Source organism: Mycteria americana, chromosome 1, assembly GCF_035582795.1.
Source record: "Mycteria americana isolate JAX WOST 10 ecotype Jacksonville Zoo and Gardens chromosome 1, USCA_MyAme_1.0, whole genome shotgun sequence".
Taxonomy (NCBI): Eukaryota; Metazoa; Chordata; class Aves; order Ciconiiformes; family Ciconiidae; genus Mycteria; species Mycteria americana.
The window spans coordinates 191032257-191057910 of NC_134365.1; the positions used below are offsets into that span (position 1 = coordinate 191032257).

Below are 25654 nucleotides of genomic sequence, written 5' to 3' on the forward strand. Positions count from 1 at the left end.
TTGTGAGCGACCAACTAGGATCAAAATTAATCCCGTTTAAATTCAGAGTAAGTTTAATTTCTGCTGATTTTCTTTAGTACTGCCAAAAACCTACTAAAATACACCATGCTAGTTTAAAGTTTCTTCATTTATCACCCTACCTACCTCAAAACCACATATGATTGACTGTAAGTTTCCCCACATTTCATATAATCCTTTTAAGTCCTTAGTTCATTATTATATGATTTCCCATTCTGAAATCCCACTGTAGACAAGTCTTCATTATTTCCTGATAAAACTACACTATTATTAGCCAAGAAAATAGCATTTTAAACAAAAAAAACACCTACAAAATACAAACAAAAAATGAGTAACAGTAATGTAACATCATTTGGAAACTAAGCGGTAAATGGATCATCACCCATGTTCCAAGTTCTATGTAATACCAAAATCAACAGCATTGTAAGGTGACAAAAATTAATGGTTAATACTAGATTTGTTAGTAGAAACAACATTTCCCCAAAAAATAGAATTTCCCTGCGTATTTGTTCGTGCAGAGATCAGTTATGGCCACTTTAGTAAGATGTTATATGCATGATATCCGTCCAAGCTTTTCAACACAGTGTGAGTTCACATGTTTTTAATCACACAATGGAATTCAAGGAGGAAAAAAATTAACATATGTGCTATTGTAAATTTACTCCTAAAAAGCTTTTAGCTTGCTATCTTAAATTATGGTTTAATCTATGAGTATATGCGATTTATCACAATGGTGACATATAAAGAAAAAGACAGTAGAAGTTTTGGGAGACATTTTATTAATGTACAATTTTATTTGCGATGTACAATAGACATTTTAATTCTCTATGTATTCTGTCTCCTTGAAGTTTGGTAAATGCTTGTTCATATATAAAACTACACGATGCTTTTTTTTTGTAAGGACCGGAAATGGTGAAAATCTAAGTGCTACAGTATATTTTGTAGTGATTAAACACGTTGTCCAGAAGAATTACCAGCCACTTCAGTGAAGCACTTCTAAAAATGTTTCTGATCAAGTTCAAATGCACCTGTTCATAAATAATGATTGATTTGCTCATATCCATTATAATGCTAAGTACAACTGTCTCCAATATAAAATACCGTTTCAATACATTTCTCCACATGGACAACTAGATAATCTAGTCATATTTACTTTTAACCAAGGCTAATACAAATTTACAAGTAAAGTAACTTCAGAATTTATTCAGAATAATTATTTTTCAACCAGAAGCTTTACTTTGGACAACGCAGAAGTATATTGCAAGTGACATTCTGCAGCAGAAGCTGGAGGCTTGAGAACAACAACTAAAAGGACTAAATATCAGCAATATACGCTTTTACAAGAACTCTGACCATTCTGAATGTTAACATTAAAGACCAGGTACTTTAGTTTGTGTGCCTGTCCAACAACCAAAACCTCCACACAAAAAATGAAAAATATCCCACAGAACACAGTATTTCAGAGAACGTTAGACACTGGCATGACATTTCTCAGATCAAATTGGCAACTGAAATTTAACATCCACCTGAGCTTGTTTTGCTAAGGTTACTATTTCAGAGAGTTTCACCACCTGAAAAACAGAAAATAAAGACTTAATTTCAAAACAGTCCTAAATTGAGTAAGCTGGACCAATCTTTTTAAACAAAGTAATGCCAGAGAATCATCAGCAAGATCTTAAAGGGGGGTGGGAGGGATTATTACTTCATCCAGTGCTTCTTAATCACTTTTAAATGAAAGATCAATCAAATCTTTTAGAAAACATTTCACATAGTTATACAATGTCTGGTCCTCACTTACAACGAAGTATCTTGATAAAATGCTACAAGTTTTTAACTTTATGTGCCACCTTGTTTTTTTGGGAGGTGTTGGGGTACCCACTCACAAGAGATTCTACATATATATATATAGAAGCTATTTCTCCTCTGAGTTTCTGTTGCAAGCATTTCTGGATCTTATTTGGATACCTTATGGAGCCTCAACTTCTCTTGCATAATAACTCAAAACCTCTATGAATTATTTCCTGCTTAGAATCAAATATTGTAACTAAGTGGTTCTTTAAGAAAAAAAGATTCAGAACTATAAGTTTCCCCATGATACAAAATCTACCAGATGATCTCTAATTTTTTTGCAGATCAAAAATTTTCATCTTCATGGTTGCTACACATTTGCATTATGTTTTTCTTGTCCACGTTACCTAACTCCAAAAGCACCTAAAATATTACTTAGCTAGAATAATGTACATACATCTGTTGAATATTTAAGTAGAAAAAAATACTTTTCATATCACTGGTTATAATCACTGCTTCGAATGCTCAGCTTATTACTCTGATCTATCCTCATCCATTTGTTTAGCCCATTCATGGCATCATCTTATATAAACCTGTTTAAGGAATTACCTATGGGCAAAATAAAAAAAAAAAACCAACAACTATAACCCTTTCAAAAAGTGCTTCTACAGATACAGATAATTTAAGATTACGAAACTAATTTTAACTCCATTTGTATGGCTCTGATTCAGCCAAGAACTTTAGATTCAGCAGCAGCTTTAGAAGACGCATTATGTAGATGCAATATAGCTTAAAGACCCATACGTACTGCTAGGGAAGATTTCCATTGACCTAACCAAAGCCTGATCAGCCTAGCAGAACTTAATATTATTCCTTAAAACAGAGGGCCATACTGTCAAGCTAAGCAAGTTCTTCCTCCAAGCAATCCACAGCTGCTTCTAGAGCTTCAACCCCAGGAGACAAAGCAAAACAGGAAACACACACACACAAAAATCACAAACAATCTGTCTGAATGTCTGAATATCTAATTACCTTATGAGGCAACAGGACGATCAACTATGTTTGGTTTTAATCATGCACACTGAAATACAGTGGTCTATCAAAGGAAGTGTTACATTGCATTTTTCAGCTACTTCAATTTAAGTATTTTCTTCCAATTAATAAAGCTAAGCTCTTAGCCATTCCCCAACCAAGGAGAGTGACTGATCTGGTCATTTACCTGTTTGTTTTTGGTTTTGCTTTTGTTTTTTTAAACCTATTTTTTAACCTGCTTTTCAGAGGGGTGAAAAAAAAGAAAAAAGAAGTCCCAAACACAGAAATGTCTGGGGTATAATAGCTTCTGAATGCATAGTTCTCCTTACAAAATATGTAGTTACTAATTTGTAAAACATTTCTTTCAGGCCCTGATAATAACTGGCACTGTGATTTATCCTAAGCTACCTTTAGTTGACTAAACGAAGTTTCAACTTTTCAATATTCTGCAACAGATGCTATGTTCTGAAAAGAATATTCGTAACCAGCTATCTTACCATTTTTGCAGCTTCATCCAAGTCATCACACGCAAGGATTTTGAGGCCACTAGCTGTTATTAAAGCTTTGGCATCATCAACTCGTGTACCTTAAACAGAAAACAGAAAATGCCACTCTTTTTGAACAAGAGACTACTACTACCAGAGTATTCTCATATTTTCTAGGAAGCCTGTTCCAAAAGTAAGTTAGCAAATAAATCCAGAAGACAACAACTTTAGTAGTTCTAAAAGCAGGAAATCTCTTTTTATTAAATTGCCAATCCTGACCATCTAAATTCAAGGTTTGCTTTATTTTTCCATAGTCTTCAGCTTACAGACACCTTGCTATGCAATACATAAACTCAAGAACATTTGTCAATATGGACAGAAATATATTTAACGTACTGAAGCACACTCACCTTGCAACCGTACCACAATAGGTATTTTTAGGTCCAAATCCTTTACTGCCATAACGATGCCTTGTGCTATCACATCACATCGCATAATGCCACCAAAAATATTTACCAGAATAGCCAGTACCTACAGAATCAATGATGATATTTACGTTAAAAATGGCCAGAGGCAGATCAGATAAAAGCACCACTCAGCCCTTCAGCCTAAGGAAAATTCAAGCTCCATAAATGTAATAAGGGACTCTGTGAAAGACAGGGAACATTTCTGTTCTAGAGAACATCAGCAACAAAAGTAGAGTTCTATAAAGTCACATGCAACAGAACAGTTACTTCAGGAAAACCCTATTGCAAAAATGCCTGTCCCAGGAAACTTCCACATTGTCCTTCAATCCAGCACGAGTTGCAGGCAATAGCCGTTTCTCTTACTCACACTGTGTATTCTGTATAGCTACTTGAAAAGACACACATCCATTTTCTGTACAAAGCCAACACTGTGCATTACTTCAGAATATTCTGAGCATGATTAACAGAGGGCTGTTTGATTTTCTTCATGCAAATCAAACAGATTAAACTTCAGTAAAGTCATTTATCAACTTAATTTGTCAACTGTTTGTCTTTCAATTTCTAAGATTACTCCAGCTGACATACCTCCCACACTAGTACCTCCACATACTGAAGAAGCCATGATAAAGAACACAGAAAATTTACAAAACTCATACACAAGACACTATTTATACAGTTTAAAAGCTAGCATGCTTATTAGAGGTAAGCTATCTGAAATATATTTTATTCAGGAAGACTAAGCCTGAGGTTAAGGGAAAGTCTTTTCCTACTCAAGCGGTGGAAAGGAGGGGTAAAAAGATCACAGTCAATGGTGAAAGATGGAATAAAGTGGGAGCAAAAATGGGTAGACAGCCTTGGAGGACAGAATAAACTTAACAAGACAAAAATTAATGTGCAACTGGTTAATAAATAGTAGCTTGGTTCTCATTATCCTGCAATTAGACTAGCTCATCTGTGTGACATTTTCTTGCTCCTGCTACTAATGGGTAGAAGCAACTTAGACTGTCACCCCAGAAGGCTGTTCCAAATAACAGCTGAACTGAACCCAGAGTGCCAGCCAGAGTGCAGTCCATGACACCAGTGGCCTGTACTGCTGTTTGACTTTCAGCACCAGGAATCCTAGCTGCAGTCATCATTTTCTGATAAAATAATGAGCAGCTGAAGGAAGGCAGAAAGGGAAAGATATATCAAGAAGTCTGTTTGGACATCCTCTGTCCATGCATCAGCAGAGAATTGGCATTGCAATAACTTGTCCCAAATCAACCACCCCAGATTCTTCCTTGTTTCTTCTCCTCTTTTCTCTGTAATTCTGGTGCTCTGTGCCTGTGTCCCTCACTTTGCTGAAAGAACATGAAGAAAGAACAAGTCTCATGAGGAACAGCTGAGGGGACTGGGGTTGTTTAGCCTGGAGAAAAGGAGGCTCAGTGGAGACCTTACTGCTCTCTAAAACTACCTGAAAGGAGGTTGTAGTTAGGTGGGTGTCAGTCTCTTCTCCCAGGTAACAAGTGACAAGATGACAGGAAATGGCCTCAAGTTGCACCAGGGGAGGTTTAGATTGGGTATTAGGAAAAATTTCTTCACCGAAAGGGTTGTCAAGCATTGGAACAGACTGCCCAGGGAAGTGGTTGAGTCACTATCCCTGGGGGTATTTAAAAGACGTGTAGACGTGGCGCTTAGGGACGTGGTTTAGTGGTGGACTTAGCAGTGTTAAGTTTACAGTTGGACTCGATCTTAAAGGTCTTTTCCAACCTAAATAATTCTATGATTCTGTAACACTCTTGGTGAGTGTGTCAGACCCTGCATTTGTTAACAAAAATCTTTCCAATGGGGAAGAGACTAAGCTCCTCTGTAACATCACTCACGATTTGTTTCTGGCCCTTTCCAAAGATGAGCAAGTGGTGCATGAAATTCTGGTGCAAAAGTAGCATACCATTACCAGGTCCTGCAAGTCACTCCCACCTTTTCTGGTTACCTCTTTTACTTTTTTTTTAAAAAAAAAAAAAAGTCCCAAACTGCCATTGAGTTCCCATGGGGATTAGCACCTCTACATAGACCATCAATCCAGTCCTTGCATTGTCTTTCTGGGATGGTAAAGTTCTTTCTCTAGTTTCAACCAATTTATTATTTTAATAATATTCAAACACTTGTGATAAATTTTCGATAGGATAAAACATTAATGCCCTTCCAAACCCATTACAGAGTTATTTTATCTTACATTACATACAATTAGTACCTTAGAAACTTATTTGTGCACAGCACAGCGAATATTCATCTCTACAACTCTATTCATCTCTACAACTCTATGCACAAAACAGACCCAGCTGCAAAAAGGGCCCAAAAGAAAAAAGAAAAAAAGAAATGGAAACCCATCTGAATACTGGTTTCTGTTTAAACAGCAGGCGGGGAGAGTTTCTGACTCAAAGATTTCTGGAAAAATTCAAATACAGCTGTAAGTTCAACCAGAGGACACAAAACTGCCTACTCAGTACACAGCCAAATAACCTATTTTTAAAAAAGGAAAACAAATTCAACAGGTTTTCAGGCCTTCTTCATTTGCACCAAGATTAAGCTAAGATCTCCATTTCCTTCCCTTTTTATTTCTATGCTTATAAAAACATGTTTTCTGGAGAACATGCACTAAGCATTGTCTTTCAACTCATAGCCTGTTTTACAACTGTGTAGGACCTTGATATGCCAATTATTCCCTCACCTTTTTATCAGAGGTAATAAGCTTAAAGGCTTCTGTCACTTGCTGCACTGTAGCACCACCACCAACATCAAGGAAGTTTGCTGGAGTTCCGCCGTGAAGTTTAATTATATCCATTGTAGCCATAGCTAAACCAGCACCATTGACTATATGAGAATAAAGATAACATTTAGGAATTCAGCTTATAAATCCATTACGTCATTTAAAATTCATTTAACAGAACATACCTAAGCAGCCTATGTTTCCATCCAATCCTATATAGTTGAGATCTGCTTTTGCAGCATCCCTGTCTCTTTGATCTTCCTGTGTCCAATCCTGCATATCAAAGATCTTCTTCTGACGATAGGCTGAATTACTGTCGAAGTTTATCTTTGCATCCATACACATCACTGAAAGGAAAAAAAAAAACAAACCATCATTTAATACTAGAATAGTAGATCAACTGCCACATGAATATGTTAAAAGTATGTTAAATCAAACTTGGCAGCTAGCTCATGCAGTCCAAACTTAAAAGTTTTGCTAAAAAGACACACTTAGCACTGCATGTAAATACAAGATTCTCTCCAGTTTACCCAAACAATCAGTTAAGTCCCTTAACTGGACAAAAAGGGAAGATAACTGTATTTCTTGAGACATTCTAAAAAGAAAGATGTTTACAACAAGCTGTTTGATAAATCTGGGCAAACTATGCTTCAGTAATTAGCATAAAATTAATCCCTACAGGTGGTCTCTGTTTTGGGGGTTTTTTTAATCCCTCTTTGTTTTCTGCTTTTAGATTAAATATATATAGTGTGTGTGTACATGCATGTAAGCACACAGAAACAAAATGATAAAACATCTGAGTTGGAAGAAAGAGTATCAGAAGAATACACACAAAAGTAAGTTTCACTTAAATATAGCAGGTGACGTGGAAAACCTAGAGTATTCTTTACATCAGAACTAAGTTTCTGTCTGTACAAATGTAAGACTTCATTTCTACCCCTCTCTATAGATGATATAAAAATGACAAGGCACGAAAAACAGATGGGAGAGACTACTCCATACTGTTCATTTAAGCAGTACTATTTAAAAAAAAAAAAAAACAACCAGTAACAGCAGAGTAATTGTAAGCTTCAATGAAGGAGCTACATTCATGTTTAAATTTAAAGCTATTGTACCTGAGTTCAAGTACCAATATTCTCCACAGATTTATTTTGGTGAGAGGGGACTTGGCTGTGATTGAATATTAACTAACTATTCTGCAACTGGATATGCTATGATAAACATAAAGATATCACTTAAACACCTATAGTCTTTCAATACATCAAACTCAATCAGTATTCTGATGCCCGAGTAGTAAAGGCAGGAGATTTCTAGAAGGTGCTACTATTCTGGTTACCTTTTCAGTACCAACTTTGAATACACAAGATGGCTCAAGTTTCAATTCATGAAATTTGAAAAGACCCAATTTCCAGGAATGCCTTATCCTGGGTAGCCAAACACTCATGAGTGGAAGATGTGTTCTTTTTAAATAAATAAAAAATTTTAAAAAGGAAGCTATTTAAACTTAAGATCCTACTTAGCAATTAAGCGCAGATATCTACTATGCTTAGATTCTCAAATTTATATGCTTTATTAAATTCGTTTTTCAACATACCACATTAATGCTAAGTCCTCTTGCTGTATACTGCTGAAGTTTTAGCAGTGCGAAGCAACTAAGATTTACAAAAATGTCAAGCTGTTACATGAAGAATATGAAGAAGAAACATTACCAACTCCTGATGCATCTTCCACCATAGGATTTATTTCTATCATAGTAGCATCATATTTCAGAAAGAGATTATATAATTTGATCATATTTTCAGCTGCTTCATCCACCAGATTAGGAGGAAATCCCATTTTTTGGGCAAGCTGAAAGTAAAAGATTGGTTATCAATTAACTGATGTTCAGGGTTTGATTTAGTTACAAATTAGGAATGTCCCAGTTTAGCTATTATTTCAGTGTCAATTGAATTTGTAGATGTAGAACCTCTCCTGTCTTCCTGGAAAAAAGTAACTCTTGGGTTTGAAAAGACTGTTTTCAATACAAAACACTGCACTTATCCTAAAAAAGAGCTAGTAAAAGTCATCAGCATATGCCTTTACAAAGCTATATAAAAGCTAGATAAAGCACTGCCATGCAGAGTTGGATTTACATTGACTATCACCCGAAAATACTTAAATATCTAGTTCAAATCTGTTTCAAAATGTCAAAAGGGTTTAAGACAACTCAGCAGGTTGAATACATGCACACTTTACAAAATTTAGAAGCAACCCTCCCACCCTTGCTAATGTGTACTTTTCCACATTAACAATTACCCTAACAGCTTGCTCCTTTTTTATGCCTTCTACTATATCAATGGGTTCCTTAATTATCGCATCAGGATTCTCTGCAGCAACATCTTCAATGTTAACACCACCCTGAGAACTGCCTATCAGCACAGGACCCTAGAACAAAAAGGAAAAAAAAAAAAAAGCATAAGTAATTTTATACCACACGGTTGAAACTTAGTTGTTCCCATAAGATACCTCACAGCAATGAAACCTTGTCCTTAGTTGGAATTTTTTTTATTTGGGCTTTTTACTTATATGTTCTGAGGACAATGTGACTATCTATTAAATACATCTATATAAAACCTTTTAATAATACTTTCCAAATTTTAAACTGTATGTTGGGTCCAATTTATTTTAACAAAGAAAACTTTCCTTTGTATACACTGTAGCAACACAGCAATTAACACAGACATACTAGTTTTAAATTTTGATAGAAAGATTCAACTTAGTAATCATATGCATTTTATCTTCTAGGTTGTCACCAGAAAAAGAACAGCCTTCTCATCTCCCCCTTCTCCACTCACCCCTACACAAACACACATCGAATGCCAGGCACTCATTTATTCATTCTGCCATGCTCCAATTCCAAGGACAAATATATGTCTGCAGAACCTAGTGACAAATTACCGCAAACTATTCCTGTTCAGTAGGACCACAAAACTCCGTAACTATAGCCATCACTGAAAGTAAGTCAGAGTTCTGACAAAACAGCACTCAAGTATTCAATAATAAAAGAAATTAAGAAACCAGAATTGGTAACATTTGCAGCAGAATTTTTTTAAAAAGCTATCTAAATCTCAACAGAAGCATCAAGGACTCACTACCATGGAACCTAAACATCTCTCCCCATGGGAACAGTCCTCCAGCTTACAGTAAAGACATACTCACTTGTATCATCTCAACCTACCTTCCCTTATCACCACCTGTGCGTGAACTATGACATCTAGTGTACTAAGACAGCATTTCATATCAGCACAGGTCTTAAACATTAAACAGTCTTATAACTGTTGTCAATTAATTGCAGAAAGTGTGGCACTGGTTCAGAGAACATGCTTAATAACCACACCACTCCCCTTCCATCACCATCCTTCCAAATTGAAACATATAGATGGTGAATTAACCTACATCTAATAGCAAGGTTCAACACAATGAACATGTCTGGATATTAATATCCTGAACAGTCAGGAAGCTACAAACACATTATAAAAAGAACTCATTGTTCCACAGAATTGACCAAAGCGAACAGTTTTGCTTGAAACATAAGAAGTCTTGCCCCTATTGCCAAATAACACCCGAGACATCAAGTTCCACTTTGACTATTTTACAGACTTCCCCCCCCCCCCCCCCCCCCTTAAAGGAAGAGGTTTGCAACATCAGGAATACACACTGTGTGCTATTCAGCCTTCACACTTCCTTCTTTTGAAAGGCATTTCCTCACCATAAGCATCCTAGACAAGTTACAGCAATTACAAGCACATCTAAAAACACGACTTATAAAGTCAGCAGTAAAAACAAAACACATCCCTATCAAAAGACAATAATCCACGGTTATGCTCAATATACACTAATAAGATTTATTTTTTTATACGAAAGCAACAAGAAGTCAGGAAAATATGTCTCCCTTCTTTATCTAATTTGCTTAAATCAGTTACAGTACATTTTATTTGCAGAAGGATGTTTGCTTATTGCTTACACAATTTTAAGGTTATAAAATCCGGCCATTTACAGTATTTTAATGCCACCTTGTGGTAAATCTGGGGTGCATACTCTAACATTTGGATCTTCCCTGCTCTATCATAGAGTACAACAGAATGTAGGTGCCCAAGTCACATAATTGTACTAAAACCCAACACAACCGATACTTTCCTATCAGAAAGAACACTACAGAGGAAGAGGAAGCAACAAATATAATATTTAATTCCTAATTTTGCAACCAGAAAAAAAAAAAAAAAGACTAGTTTCCTCATTCCTCCACAGAAAATTATTTTGTACTCATGCAAGAGATACTCCCCTAATTACCAAGAGCAGTGCCTCTGCAAACTCTTAAGCATCTGGATAGCCCAAACTCACATTTTGTTGAGCTTCAGAAAATAAAGTTCCAAGATCTGCTTTACCCTAGCTTTGTTGAAGTTATTTAGCAATTCATGCTCTATGCATCCTAATGGAACACTAGTCTGTCAGAAAATACACTGACACATTTCAGTAACTGGGCTTGAATTGCAGCCTAAAAAACTACATACCCACACACGCAGAACATACAAGCAGGAGAGACTATGGCTTTCATCTTCCTGAAAGCTCTGAAGACAGACCTCTAGGCCCAAATCTTCTTACCAGTTCTTGAAGAGTATTCGCATAAGAAAGCTACCAGCACTCTCAAAATTGAGGGACACAACTGTGCACATCCAGGAACCTCCACACATTGGAGAAAAAGGATATTTGATTTATCCAGGACCACTGGCTCTTCCAAAAGACTTTACTTATCTTGCTCCTGACACTCTTAAATAGTGTGTACATGTAAATGCACACACATAGCTGTAATTTTTAAACTCTAGTATGAGCATCTGGTAGATAAGTGCAAACTAAAGCCAAAATGAAAATAACCCCCCCACTTCCACCCATCTCCCCTTCAGCCGTATAACTCTGAACTTCAGTTGAGGCTACCAATACTTATTTATTATTCCTTAAATTTAAATTGTAGCATTACATTTTAAAAGCATTTAAACACTAAGGCAATCATATAGTCAGAGATACTAGGAAACAAAATTTAGCTCATGTATATTTCTGATTTTCAAAAGCAAGTGACCAGTACAGTAAACAGTTTTGTTGGTTTTTTTCTTTTAAATTCAGCTATAACAAGTTAATTAGTTTACTTCTATTTCTAATATTACTCACTTGAAAAGACCTTTCCATTGTTATTGCAAAATAGTATTCTCTCCTGGGATATCTGCGCTCACAGATAAATACTTGATTGCATATCCTGCCCTTTTCTCCTGTCTGCTTGGTAAACAACTTCTTTCCAATCATTTTGGAGGAGATATCTTTTGCTTCTTCTGGACTAGAATAAAAGAAGCTCAGAATGTGACAAAGAAACTGCTGGAAAACAGAAGTAGCATAAAAAAATCTTATCTAATTTTTTTTTATTTTAAGATTAATAATCAAAACACTAATTTTAAACTAAGCAATAGGTTCAATTCATAATGTGAAACTTTGAAGTTTTTCCACTTTGTCGGATAATTTAGAGACAACTTACGAAAAAACTATTTTCACTCCTCCTTTGAGGCCACCTTCAAATGTTCCTTTTCCTCTACCACCAGCTAAAACCTGTGCTTTTACCACAAGATCCTTTGAACCTAGAATGAAAGAAAACCCAAAATTTGTCATCTGTGACTACTAAAACGAATTGCCCCAGGTAGAATAATAAAGCCTGTTTTCATTTTATCCCCCCTTCTCCACCCCCATCCTCCCCAACTCAAAACACAAATATGTGAATCAAAGACTGTATTGTAACTCACATAGGTTATTCCAGAAGTCTCAAACCATCCACAAATTGCAGCTTTAGGCTGCTCTGTGAACAAACCTTGGCGAGGTAGTATCCAAAAGTGTTGATACTTTGAGCGTTCTGATATATCTTCAACATGTGTTTGAATCACAAATGATTAAGCACCCAGTAAGAAATGGTATCTCACAGACTATTAACAAGATGAAACTAAGTATCTGACACACCATAATCCAAGATTTTCCTCAATCAAGTACAAATACCCTGTATCTGTAACCACTACCTTCTAAGCAATGATATGTAACTATGGCACTTACCAAGTCAACTTGCAGGTCCACTATGGCTTCCATTCAGCAGAGCACTGATGCATAAGCTTGAGTGCTTTGCAGAAGTCAAAGGCCTACACAAATCCACTATTTTTCCCAGAGTAGGCAGACTAAGCCCTTTAGTTGGCTTTAACTGTTTAAAAATCCATTATCAAATGTTATTCTAGGTAAGGAGACTGTGCATTTGGATTTAAAAAGTAAAATATGAGAATATAACCAAAATCAACTGGGATATTCTGAAGTGTCATTGAAAGACAAAAAGCAAAAAGTTCATCAAGTCATTTAAGGTTATAAAGGAAGAAACACAAAGCCCTGAGTTATTATTGAAGTTCAATTACACTGAATACACTGCAGAGAGCAGCTAGACTGCAAGATATTAAGAGCTGCCCCATTCACATTTGTGCGGTACATCCCATCTTTTCTCATGCCACCATTAGCTGAGCCACTCTGCTCTTTCCGAGCAAAGAAAGAACTTGCTGTTCTCTTGGATGTGAAAAGGGAACCATGGAAAAGCCTAATAAAAATTACAGTACTCGAGCAAAACTAGCCACTACACATACTGAAAAAGATTATGGCAGACAAAAAAGTTGTGTTGATTCCTATTTTGACCTGCACCTTGCCTCGCCAGATAAAATTAAACTTGCATAATATCACAAGCTAGGGTGGCTGTAAGCAAAGGGAATGCTGAAGTTACTAGTCCCAACTAGCTACTTATAGATTTTACTTCTTGACTGTCTATCTAACAACAGATCTCTGAATTCACAGCTGATATGAAGTTCTTTGGCACAAGAAGCATGAAGGTTATAAACACACAAGTATATGTTGATTTACTATAGTCTATTATCTAATATTTAATTCAGTTCCTGATGACGACCATTTTTTATAGCTACTAAGTACTGGCAAACAAGTAAGTTCACGTGTTTTATGGAAGCCATGCAAAACAAAACTTAACTTTTATGCAATTACTCTAAGCACAAAGCTTGCTTTAGGAAACACTAAGCCTCATGTATAAGTAAGATTATAAATAGTAGCTTCATGGATAAATGAAGCCACATACTCCAACACGCGAGCTAAACAAAGTTCCATCCACTTGAAAACAATTTACCTTGTACATACATACAAACACAAAATTTGGAGGAGCATGACTTCTTAGTGTTAGTATAAAAGAGAGAGGAAAATACTTTCTTTTCTGTGAAGAGATTAAAAAAAAACACGACCAAAATAAAACAAACCCCACACTTGTTCCCTTGCTCACAGAGGATCCACCTCGGCTCCTTCACAAGCATCTGAAGTGACTCAAATATTTAAGATTTAAAATATTACAGCATTATTTTACTATTTTGAGCTTTCTACAGAAGTTTTATATCTGACAAAGATTCAGAACTGATATATTTAGTAATCAAGACTAAGCGATTTAACCTACAGTCCACTAGGAAGTTCAGAAGAGAGGGTCCTATTTGTCCACCCTACTTTTCATCTCCTACACTAAGTCCAGAAGGTAAAAGCTGCTTCTACAGAGAAGTTTTCAGGAAAGCCATGAAGTTCACCCACAGGCACCTTCTTTGTAGCGATTATTTCTCCTAGCAATAAAGACCAGAATCTGATCAAGTCAGAACCAGATGCCAACTAAAGCTCTGATAAGATCTCAGCTGGAGCATTACATTTAGCTCTGGGCATGATCATAAAAGCAATTTTCCATGGGAAAGACTGGTTACTAGGATGATCACTGAAATGAAGAGCTTCCCTTACAAGAAGAGACTAAAAGAGCATGGCACTTCTTTAAATCTATCAAAGAAGCACAAAGCAAGAACATGATTACAGTCTTTAGCCATACCTGGTGAGGGACAGAGCAAGAACATACCACTACATGTACATCATACATTCCGCTTCCTGCTCTACACCAGCCAAAAACAACAGCCACCTATCGAGGGAAGTCATTTTTAAAAAGGTGCAAGAAAAAAACCAAGACACTTCTTTACACAGAAGATAGTGAAGCCTGCTAGGAGACATGAAGGAAGAATAGGAGATTCAAAAGGAACTGGGCAGAGATATTCCCTCTGATACTCCTAAAACAACAATTATGAATGCTGGGGAGAAATGAGGGGTATGGACTGCAGAAAATAGCCAGGCTAACAATCTCCCTAAATAGCATGTTCTTTTGCCACCATGAGAGGCAGAGTATCGGGCTAGATGTACCACTGCCCTGATCCCTAGGATATTTCTTACGAATTTAATTATTATGCATGATTACACTTTGGCAACATATAAAGACATCCGAAAGAAAGTGTGTGAGAAACAGCTTTAAACTTTTCACAATCAGTTTTGGCTATAACAAAGTTGTCATTGGACTATCCCTTATGCAACAGAATGCAACAATTAATGAGCGGGATATTAATGATTTGTAATTTGTTTTCCTACAGCACTGCAAGCAAACTACCTGCTTGATTGCACAAACACGTAACACTTCAAGGGTTATTTGACCAGCTATGTTTACAAGCAATTAAGCTGCATAGATGTACCTGAAATAAAGTTTAAGATAACATGTCCCAAGAAAACCTTAACTTAACCCATGCAGAAAGTTTCTTGTTCAATAAACATTTTTTCCTACAGCTCCGATTTAAAGTGACCCTAAAACTAGAGGACAGAAACGTTTGGTCACACGCCGTATCTTGCAGTATTACAACTGCAGCACTATCACACAATCTGACACAGCAGAGAACTGCTGATACACTGTAACCCAAGAAAAAATTTGGAAACCGGCAGCTAACATAGTTTTCTACTCAGTATCAACAGTTGTGCCCTTCTGTTTTGCTTACACTGCTTTGAAATACTGCTAGGCTTTTGTTTCACTGAAAAATAGCAGTTTCTGCCCTAGAGCAGGTATCCACACACAAAGTTAGGACAGTATATGCCAGCCAACACTACACCACAGCACCAGTCCTATCCTGCCTCCTGTTCTCAGCTTTTCACTCCAGTCTCCCTTCTTGTGCCAGCATAAGCGTGTGCACAATCATGCCTTGAAGCGTATCAGAAGAGTGACTCTATTGAAGGCAAAAGCTAATCCAGCGGACAGTACTTTTGCAAGCCTGTGCACTGTGTGACAAGCACATGCACAGGGACACTGAAGTGAGCAGGACAGAAAGCAGGACATCTGCTTTCAGCAGCAGTAACAAACTGTAAAGCCTTAACACAGGGCACTCGAACAAAACAACAAACCTTTAGTACAGCTAACCTCTCAGGCAAGCAAGCTACAGACCAATGCACAAAACTCAGAACAAGCATTTGTTAAGAGCTGCATTTCCATATTAATGGCAGTTAGCACTAAAAGCATATGAAAGTAAAACAGCCTGAAAAGAATCAGGAAATGTTTAGAAAATTAAGAGTAGATACCAATGAGAACAGGTGCCTGATATCAGCAGAACACTGAGTTAGCATCTATCTGTTCAGGACAACAAAAATCTATACAGTACTAACACTACAGGTTTCACCTTCAACAATAGTCTATTAACAAGACAGTGAAAGAGTAATACAGCCAGGAAACAACCCGATCTTAATTTCTAGCAATACTGATACTTGTTTATTGGAAGGAATAAGTTCTGATTTCATAACCTAAGCTTTCAAACTGGGATAAGGGCCTCTTTCTCCTTGCATGCATGCGTTGATCCATGTAAAATACAATCTTAGAAGCTCATTAAGAGGCAAGAAGGCTTGTTGTTCCATTGTATATCTGAAGTTTTCTGTGCAAGCAGAAAGTCTGATGATTAGGGCAGACAAACATTATTAAAATGTTCTGCTTTACAAGTTTCCATTCTGACTTTTGTCAAATCCCTTTAATTGCCACTTCTCTACCCAATGTTGACTGTAGCAGCAGTATTGCTTTTCACATATGATAAACACCTTCATGATACCTATGCAAGCCTAACGTGTTCTGACAAAACAGACAATAGTAAAAGGCAGTGACAGGTTAATAATGCATGTGCCAATCAAGTTCTCAACTACCATTCAACTGCAAACTTACCCTGGGAGAGAGACAGAGACCCGTAACTTTTGCCTCAGTTACTCTGTATTTAAAAGTTTTTACTTCCAGGAAGAACATCTCTCCATTTATAACACAAACCAATTTTTTTCTTGTTGCACAGATATAATAAAAACTTTAAGGTTAAACAATGTAGTTGTATTTACTGGAATTAGGGAGGGAAAAGATGGGCTTGTACCTAACAATATATTATCAACAGAAGTCTCAACATAAAGAGTATGCCGACCCTAACTCTGCCAACACAGGCAGAGAATCTCTTCAGAGTATACTGCCTGCATTTTGTTAGTAAGTGTGGTTATTTAGAATTTAACTTCAAAACTACATTTTTTCAGCATTTGAAACTTTTGAGTGTTAGAAAAATCACTGCATGCAAATCAAAAGTATGACTACTGAAATAACTATGTGCCAGGAATCTTCATACTTTCACTGAAAGGATAAGCAATGTTTGTCCTTCATACTTTCACCACAAGGACGAGCCAACAAGATATTTTGCTATTACAAAATAATATTTTCTACACAAATACTTCCTGACATTAATCAACTGCATCAAGTTTTTCATCAACTCACAAGACAGGTTTGGTTTTGGCAATAGCTTAAGTTAAGCAATTAAAATACAGCAGCCAAAAATTTGAATCAGCTGTTTAGATTAATTATTTGAATTAGTGAATTATTATCAACAACATGCTTTGATATTAGAACTTCAGAGGAGTGAAGTGCTATAGAAGAAAGCAAAGGCTGAAGCAAAATGTAAGCTTTAGATGCCAAAAAAGTAGCATTTGCCAGAATTCAAGTAAATGTTTGGTTTCTAGACTACTACTGCTGGTTATCTAGAGATTTTGAACAGGTAAGCAAGAACATAATTGGAAAAAAAAACCTACTTAACACTGACCACTACAGCAGGTTTTTTTTAAACACCTAGGGGATTTCTGCACAAGTTTGCCACCTTACATCATCATCCATGTCCTACAGCATCTGAATAAATGCTCTGGAGCTTCAGCTCTACAGACAACCTAAAAAACATCAGTTAACATAGTCAAGCAGATAATTCACAAACAGGGAAAACTCATAATGGCAAAACAACCAAGAAGTATTAGGAACAAGAAACTAGATGTGAGCTTTCAGCGTGACACAGAACAAAGAAAAAACATTAATCTCAGACTACCAAGGAAGGTGAGGCATACACTAAGGAGAAAATTAACCCAGCTTTTGTGCCACAGTGCCTGGAATACCAATTCTTCTGAAGAGCTAATAAAGAAAAAGCTAGTACTTTACCTAAGAAAACCATTGCGAACATTGTACTAAACTTTGGTTTCTGACTAAATCAAGCCTGAGATCAATAAATCTATTTATAAATCTACCCAGGTTTACACATTACTTTTTTTAACAGATACAGGTTATATGTTCAAGCAATAGTCAGAAAAATAATAACATTGAAAAGAACTTAAAAGGTCTGAAAAGGAACATCTGGAAATCACGGAACTATCTGCAGGAATATAGCCAAGCCAATTACTTGAGTCATTCTGTAGAAAGCATACCAAAAAATATCATTCCTTATAAGCCACACTGATAAGGAGGTGGACTAGATCTCTTAAGCAATAGGAAAAGTAGCAGCAGACTCCACTGCTTTCAGTCTCCTTTCAAGAACTCTGGTGTAGAAAGGTGAGAAGTTATGCACTCAGTTTCTCAACACCTCCTATTCTGTACAGCTTTTTATTTTACTAAAATTTGACAGTCTGCCATGAGCATAAAGCCATGGGATTCACTATCTTAAAATCCTACAAAACTACCAGAACACAAAAGCTGCTTCAAGATATTAATCACTTCAAAAATCTTACCTCTCAAATCATGATGAATAGAAATATATGCTATAAAAGAAAAGCAGGCTTTTCTACAGGCATACAATACGTCACTCCCTTCCACACAACTGTTAACAGAGGAAGGTGTCAGGAAGCATCAAAACTTGGGTTACAGCAATACATACACTTTCATAGGTGCTGTCCTAACAAACAGCAAAACTATACATTTCCAAGAGTATGTTCTGCTGAGCTATCTGCTATCACACTGATGAAGCATCTGTTCTTCACGAAATAGTCTTTAGGTTCATTAGTCATGTTCTTGATAACAAATGCGTATCAGCTTCTAAATCAGCACCAGTCACAGTGCTAGCTGGAATGCACGCATAGGCCAAGAGTAAAGCATAAACTTAGAGGCAATCATCAAGTCATACTGCAGCCTCTTATCAACACTCTGGAACAGAGTTTGCTCAGCTCACTTTTTCAAAATTTAAGCGAGACACTCATGTAACATATGAAGAGCCACATATTGCAAAGCCCACAAATAACTAAAAATACTTTTTTTTTTTTTTAATTACTAAAGTCTTTAGATAGAAAGACTTCATTAGATACAAGTCTTCTCAGCTCTGAGTAGAATGCATTCTTTCAGTGGGACAATGAGATCTGGAGACAGTGAACTACTGGAGGAAAATAAGAGAGCAGTGACATTTACAGGAGGTCCAAACCTACTCCCAAGGACTGAATTACCCAGTAATAGTTATTTTAAAAGAATAATAGTTTCATGAACCAGTATGTGATAACAATTTACTTGAAATGAGATGGAGGCCTCTTTTCAGGGAAAAGCTGCTTGTGATAAGCAACAAATTCCAATGATGTCTCTCAACAGCCAGAAAAGCATGAGACGAAAAAGCTATACGCATATACGCAGACATGAAATTTTTAAAAAATAGCAAAAAAAAAATTAAGTTTTTTTTCCCTGAAGACTCAAACCATAAGTTATCTGTCATCATTGCTCAGAAGTTGCTCACAGCATCTAATTTCATCTCAGTTTCCTTTAAAAACATTAGAAAAATGTTATAGGGAAGAAAACAATGCAAGCTCAAATACTGTATTTTACTTCACATACATTTCAAAATTACTTCACATACAGGTAAACAATTTGCTCTCTTTAGGACACTTCGGTCTTTAGCAGAAAAAATATTTAGTACAAGGAAGACTGGAGGGGGGTGGAGAGGGAGCAACCTTTCTGGCTTCCAGACTATTCCATCTAACTTCAGACCTCAAGATAAGCATAACTTCAAATGAAATTCTAACAAATTTCATTATTTTTGTTATTTAAAGAATATTTAGTGCACTCTTGTAACTAGGTTCTAAGACAAACTGCAACATTCATATGCCTCAGCTTGATTCTACCACACACTAGTTACCTCGCAGTGATAATAATCCTCAGTATGGTTAAGCTTTGGCTTTGTTCATACAACAGGGTTACACTGGTTTAGCTACAGCCACAGCTAAACTATGATAATCTCTGTTCATGAGAAGGTTGTGTTTGTTATACATTGGGATAAAAAGTTAGCCATTTCTAACTGAAGTGAGGTATTTGCAAAAGGAAAGAAATCCAACATCATACTCAAGTTTACAGAGAACAGGTTTCTGACTAAAGGTTATCAGGAGGATGTGGATCAGCACTAGGGAGACAGAGCAAGCAGTATTACCAGCTATCTTTGTAATGGTTTAGACAAATATTTGAAAAAACAGTTTAACACATAAAAAGAAGCAAAAGATAATCTCATATCTACCAGCAACAACTCTTACACAACAATAATAAACAATGAGCAGGTGGACCAAAAAAGTGAGATTTTTTTCATTCTGCTAGAGATTTGGTTTGTTTGGTTTGGGTTTTTTTTAGGTACATACTAAATGAAAACTAGTGGGGAAATAACAAAGAAATCCAAAACACTGGAGCAAAGGATAATCTGTCACCATTCAGAATGAGTTCTGGACAATGTTTGAGCAATGCGTCAAAAACTCAAGCTCCTTCAGTGTGTTCTCCTTTTGGAAAGTCTTCCCTTCCTCATTTCAAGTACCAAAGAAAGCCATAGCGTCAAATACACACCAACTTAAACAAAGTATATGGCTGACAACCAGAAGCTCTGAATTCCTTTATTCTAGCTTACTAAAGGATGCTAACTCATACACTTCACAACTTCATTTTTCTGACCCCCAAGAAATTGCGCAGGGTGACACACTCCAGATAAAAGGCATACCTATGATGTCACATGGATGAGACAGAGCTATAAACCAGCAGTCAGACATACCTACTTTGCTGTAGGACTCCTCTCTGAACAAGGAACAAAACAAAGAAATCCTGACCTGTGAGTTTCCCTCCTGTCTATTAAAGAGCCATAGGCAAAGGTTGTCTCATTTGCCACTAGCAGGAGGTCTGAGCAGATATTAATGTAAGCAAAGGGGTATGCCCGATTTGTGAAGTTTAGATCATGCTACAAGCTCACTCTTAACAGAAGGCAAGGGTCTGAATTTTAAACCATTCTCAGAACAAAAGTATTTTAACACCTTCCTTTCATACTAATGAAGTTCTAATTTTGTATTATTTACTCTCTAATGGGAACAAGACAAAGAAGGCAGGCAGACAATACGTGAATTTCTGGGACATCAGATCTGAAAGAAAAGTAGCTTTTCAGTTCCTTTCTACACTACAAAGCAGCATAACTTGCTCTAGAAAAAAATTATCTTATTTTTTAGATCTCACTTCTTGCATTAAATCTACACATGAAACTGGAATGAATCTAACAAAACCTATAACTGCAGGAATCACTACAAATGTATCCATTTGGAGGTGAAAAGAGATTTAGCATATGACAGTGGAATACAACAAGCAATGTCCTTCATTAAAACTGTGTGACAAGCCTAATACATTTTTTTCCGGGGGGGGAAAAGCTTTAAACTAAAAAAAAAAAAAAAAATCAGTATTAATGCCTCAAACGATAGAAGCTGACTTCTATATTACATCCAAATTAAAACAAAAAATTTTACTAAGACACATAGTAGGTAAAGTGGCAAATTAATAGGCAGAGCCAAGTCCAAAATTAAGAGTTCAACTCTAAATAAAGTATTTAAGCACCAGGCAAAGGAGACTGGCTGTTTTTTCATCAACAAGCCAGGAATTTAGCATATAACTACAAGCCATCAAAGTTCTCCCCTCCTGGATGAAGTAGTTGCATTCTGCCAGAACAGCACATTCACAAAGCAATAGGATTTTACTCTTTTTCTGCAGCCTAAAGGTAAGTATGCTTTGCACCTTCTGTTCTATATGAGATCTTGGACTACAGAAGCCTTACCTGCCACCACCACTGAAGCTCTTCACACAAGAATTCCTCTTACCTTGCTTGAGAGCAAAAAGAAATCCAGGATTTGCACAAAGTAGAGCCTATTACTCATCTCAAGAAGCTTAGGTAGTTGTATTAGTCTAGGCTAATACAATTTATACCTGCCCCATTCCTCCTAAACAAGACTCAAAAGTTACAGGAAAAGTATCTGCAGCATTTGGGATATGGGAATGATGGTGCCTGAAATACATGTTCACAGCCTTTAATGGAAGTAAGATCAAATCCTTCCCCACTGGAATTTCAGGGACACAGTTTAGCTTCATAAACAAGTCTCAAAACACAACTGAGAGTGTCTTTAAAACTAGGTCACTTAACTGATTTCACTGTGCGCTTGTGCACTGAGCAATCTTAAGCATTAGAAAACTTCAAATTAAGAAAGTGTCGGCTCCAAAGTAAATTGCCAAATCTGCAATAAAGTTGCTTCACAGGAAAGGCTCTCTTAAAGAGGACGTATATTCAGAACTCCAAGAAATGTCTTACCAGGAAAGACAGAAAAAGTAGTTACACCTTGTATCAATCCCATGCCTATATTGTATATGTTCTCTTTAATATTATACCTATTTCTTTTGCTATTTTGTAAGCTTCGTCTGGTGTCCTGGCAACTAGTCCGTGTGGAACAGAAATTCCAGCCTCCTGCAACAGTCCCATGCTCATGTATTCATGTAGTGACAGCCTCCTCTGTTGCTGTTGTTGCACCTGAAATCCATGATTATTGAGTATTCCTGGATTTCCACCAAGTACCTGAAGGAAAAGAAAAAAAAAAAGAAAGAAAAAAAGAACAAAGAAGATAACTGTGTTGTGAAAAAATGCCCTCTGTTTAAGTTTTTTAAAGTCTACATATTAAACAAGTACAGTTTAGTGTACCAATGCAAACACCTGAACACTTAAGCCTACACTTGTTGTACATTACCCTTCCACATCAGTCATTCATGCCAGGTCTGGTATTGGGTTTTGTGAGGTGTTATTGGGGCGGCGGGAAAGAGCTGGTGAAGCTGCTGGCACTGACAAGGACTGGCAGGGTTAAAACACCCTTAAGCATTTAGTTAGCATTTAAGTACTTTAAGGGAAAAGAACTGTAGGGAAAAGAACCTTGTTCTTTTTATATAATATCTGTAGGGAATATAATGTCTGTAGGGAAAAGAACCTTGAAGAATTTTGGAAGCATAAGAGAACAGAGAAAAGCACACAGAATAGGTTCTTTCAAAAGTTTTGGTAGATTGCCTCTGTCTGCCAAACTAAGAACTAAGCCCTGGGAAGGAGGGGCAGCAGAAACTAATTTACGCCACCTTCAGTGGTTGTACGTGGTGAATTTAATATGCTACAGAACAGACTATTCAGACTTCATATGACTATCATGAAACAGAAAAAACTAGCTATGACCCATTTCAAACATCTACACTGAATCAGAGGGTTGCCAAATTTAACATTTCAAATGCTAAGTAAAATATAACATGCCTAATATTCAATCCAGGAAGTTCCAGTGTGGAATGAGTCTTAATTTCATCTGAAAAATTAATGTACACAACTCCAACAATTTCTGATAGCTATTTTATGTAAAGTAATTCAGGGAGAAACTGATTTTGATTATAAAACATCAAAAGTGGTACCACATGAGCAATGCCTTTTTAAAAAGAACAGCTACTCGTGAACTTTAAGATTACATAGATTTCTAAAGGGTACCTTGTAAAGTAACTGTATTTCATAACAAGAAAATTTTCAACAACAAAAGTAAAAAATGTTTGCTGCATTTTTCATATTTCACTATATAGGAACAAGACCTTAATTTTATACACACATGAAACAGCAAACCTACTGAATTCAGCTAATCCATGAACATAGATTAGCACTGAAAGATTCAAGGTAAGAAGACTACAAAACAAACTTAGATACAAGCAAAATTTTGCATTTATTTTCATTTTTTTAGTATGTCCCTTTGGCACAAGTACCACAAAAATCAGTCTGTATTGGGAAGTTTTTAACAAACTGGATTTTTAAGGTTTTGTTTAATTTTAAATAAAGTAAGCATGCAGACAACACAAGAGCTTTACTATGGCATTTCAAGCTAGCGAATCGACAGAGCCTATTTAACCTCCAAAGGATTCCTTCTGCAAGCAAGAAGCCCTTTCCTTGGCATGAAACCCAAGCGAGAGGTGCTGACCGCTGTAGCTGCTGTTTCTGGCGCTGACTGACCAGCCGGGCCCTGGGAGGCTGTGCGTAACACGAGAGGGGAACTCAAAGCGACCTTCTTCCATATGTGGAAGGAGAAGAAAGTCGGACGGAGAGTTACACACTTCAGACTCCCTCGCTCTTCTGTTTGCACTGCTTTCCAAGGGTTCTGCAGCCAAAAACAAGGCCATACCCCGAAAAGGCATTCACAGGAAACAAGAGCAGAGAGTGGGGAGACGCGAGCTGGAAGAATTTACTGGCACAGCCTGACCTCTCGTGTGAGTAAGGTGACGGCGGAGATGGAAACACTGGGATTTCCAAGCAAGTTAGGGGTGAGGGATTTGGAAAGGAAGGAAAAGAGAACGACACCGGGAAGACCTGCCACAAGCAAGAACAGGAGCTGCGGGGGGACGTACGCCAAAGGCAAGCACACGGCTACCAGCCCCGCCGCCGCGAAAGGGCAGGGTAGGACGGCGGCGGGAGTGGGCTGAGACGGCCGCTCCTCCCGCCGCGGCTTCGCAGGGAGCAACCCCGACCCCAGCCGGCCCGGGCCCGGCCCGGCCCTGCCCGCTCCGTCCCGCCCCCGCTCCCGAGCGGCTGCTACCTTCGCCGTGGCGGTGCCCAGCGTGGCGCGGAGGCCGTTGCCCCTCAGCCCGGCCGACACCCGGCTGCAGATCATGGAGGCCGCCATGGCTGAGCCCCTTCGCCCTCAGGTGCCTCTCTCAGCGCGCATGCGCTACCACCGAGACGGCACGGGCGGGGCAGAGGGAATGGTGCGGACCAGGAAACACTCGCGCGACTCCTCTCCCTCAATGACAACCGCCCGCGGCGCTGCGGGAGGGGCGACTCTATGGTCTTCGAGGGCCCCGCCCGTGCCCGGATCAGCCGTGCTGCCCCCTGCCGGGGCGGACTGGGGGGGGGGAGGGGGGCAGCTAACCGCCTTCCCAGCTTCTCGTTTTTCAACTTTGTTTTAAAAAAAGGTTATTTTCCGACAGGGATCCTGAAAAGGGTTGTAATCCTCCCACAACCGTCCCGCCCAGGTCGGCCCCGGCTGGCACCGTGCGTGTCGGACGGGAGGAGAGGGCCCCAGCTCCCTTCTGCCAGCCCTGCTTCGAAGTGGAAAATTTGTCAATATTTTTACTCTGAGGAATTTTTTTTTTCGTATTTCAGGGTATCTTCCTGCAATAACTCAAGCACATCCATTACCAGACTGAAGACCCAGTATTTCCAGGTACTTATTTCGCAGCCCACCTTCACTCCCCCTGTACCCGGCTCCTCCATCGCGACACAAAACCACTTCTGCCTCATGCAGCTCGAAGCTGCACCTCCGCCTTTGCAGTTTAGTATGTGTACTTTTACTGTGGCCGCCTTGAGTCACTTCACTAACGAACCTAAGCGTGGAACAGTCGTCTCTGCAGAAACCAGCGAGCAGACCTTGTGAGTCACAAGGAGGCAAAGCTTTTTCCTTTAAAAGAAAACAGGAATTAGGAAAAGAGTAGTGGCCTGGGAAATGAGAATGGGAAATGTCTTCTACCAATAGTAAGGAAAAATGCAGTTATTTTCGTACATCATGGATGTCAA

The 25654-nt window shown here is 37.8% G+C and overlaps 1 protein-coding gene across 1 annotated transcript; it reads right to left on the reverse strand.

The window, feature by feature from the left end:
* Positions 1-779: 779 nt before the first annotated feature.
* SUCLA2 (succinate-CoA ligase ADP-forming subunit beta) lies at positions 780-24894 on the reverse strand. Its single transcript, XM_075489493.1, has 11 exons — positions 24678-24894; positions 22465-22648; positions 12100-12199; positions 11742-11904; positions 8835-8963; positions 8249-8387; positions 6725-6886; positions 6501-6643; positions 3734-3854; positions 3336-3424; positions 780-1589 (listed from the first exon to the last, which is right to left on the reverse strand). The coding sequence occupies exons 1-11, from the start codon at positions 24762-24764 to the stop codon at positions 1515-1517; spliced, it is 1392 nt and encodes a 463-aa protein (XP_075345608.1). The 5' UTR covers positions 24765-24894; the 3' UTR covers positions 780-1514.
* Between the last annotated feature and the right edge of the window lie 760 nt (positions 24895-25654).

Coding starts and splice junctions, on each gene's coding strand:
- SUCLA2 (XM_075489493.1), bottom strand. CDS start 24,764: ATGGCGGCCTCCATGATCTGCAGCCGGGTGTCGGCCGGGCTGAGGGGC. Junction 12,200..22,464: donor CAAAATAGCAAAAGAAATAG/GTATAATATTAA, acceptor CTTTCATTCTAG/GTTCAAAGGATCTTGTGGTA. Junction 6,887..8,248: donor GGAAGATGCATCAGGAGTTG/GTAATGTTTCTT, acceptor TTTTCCTTTCAG/TGATGTGTATGGATGCAAAG.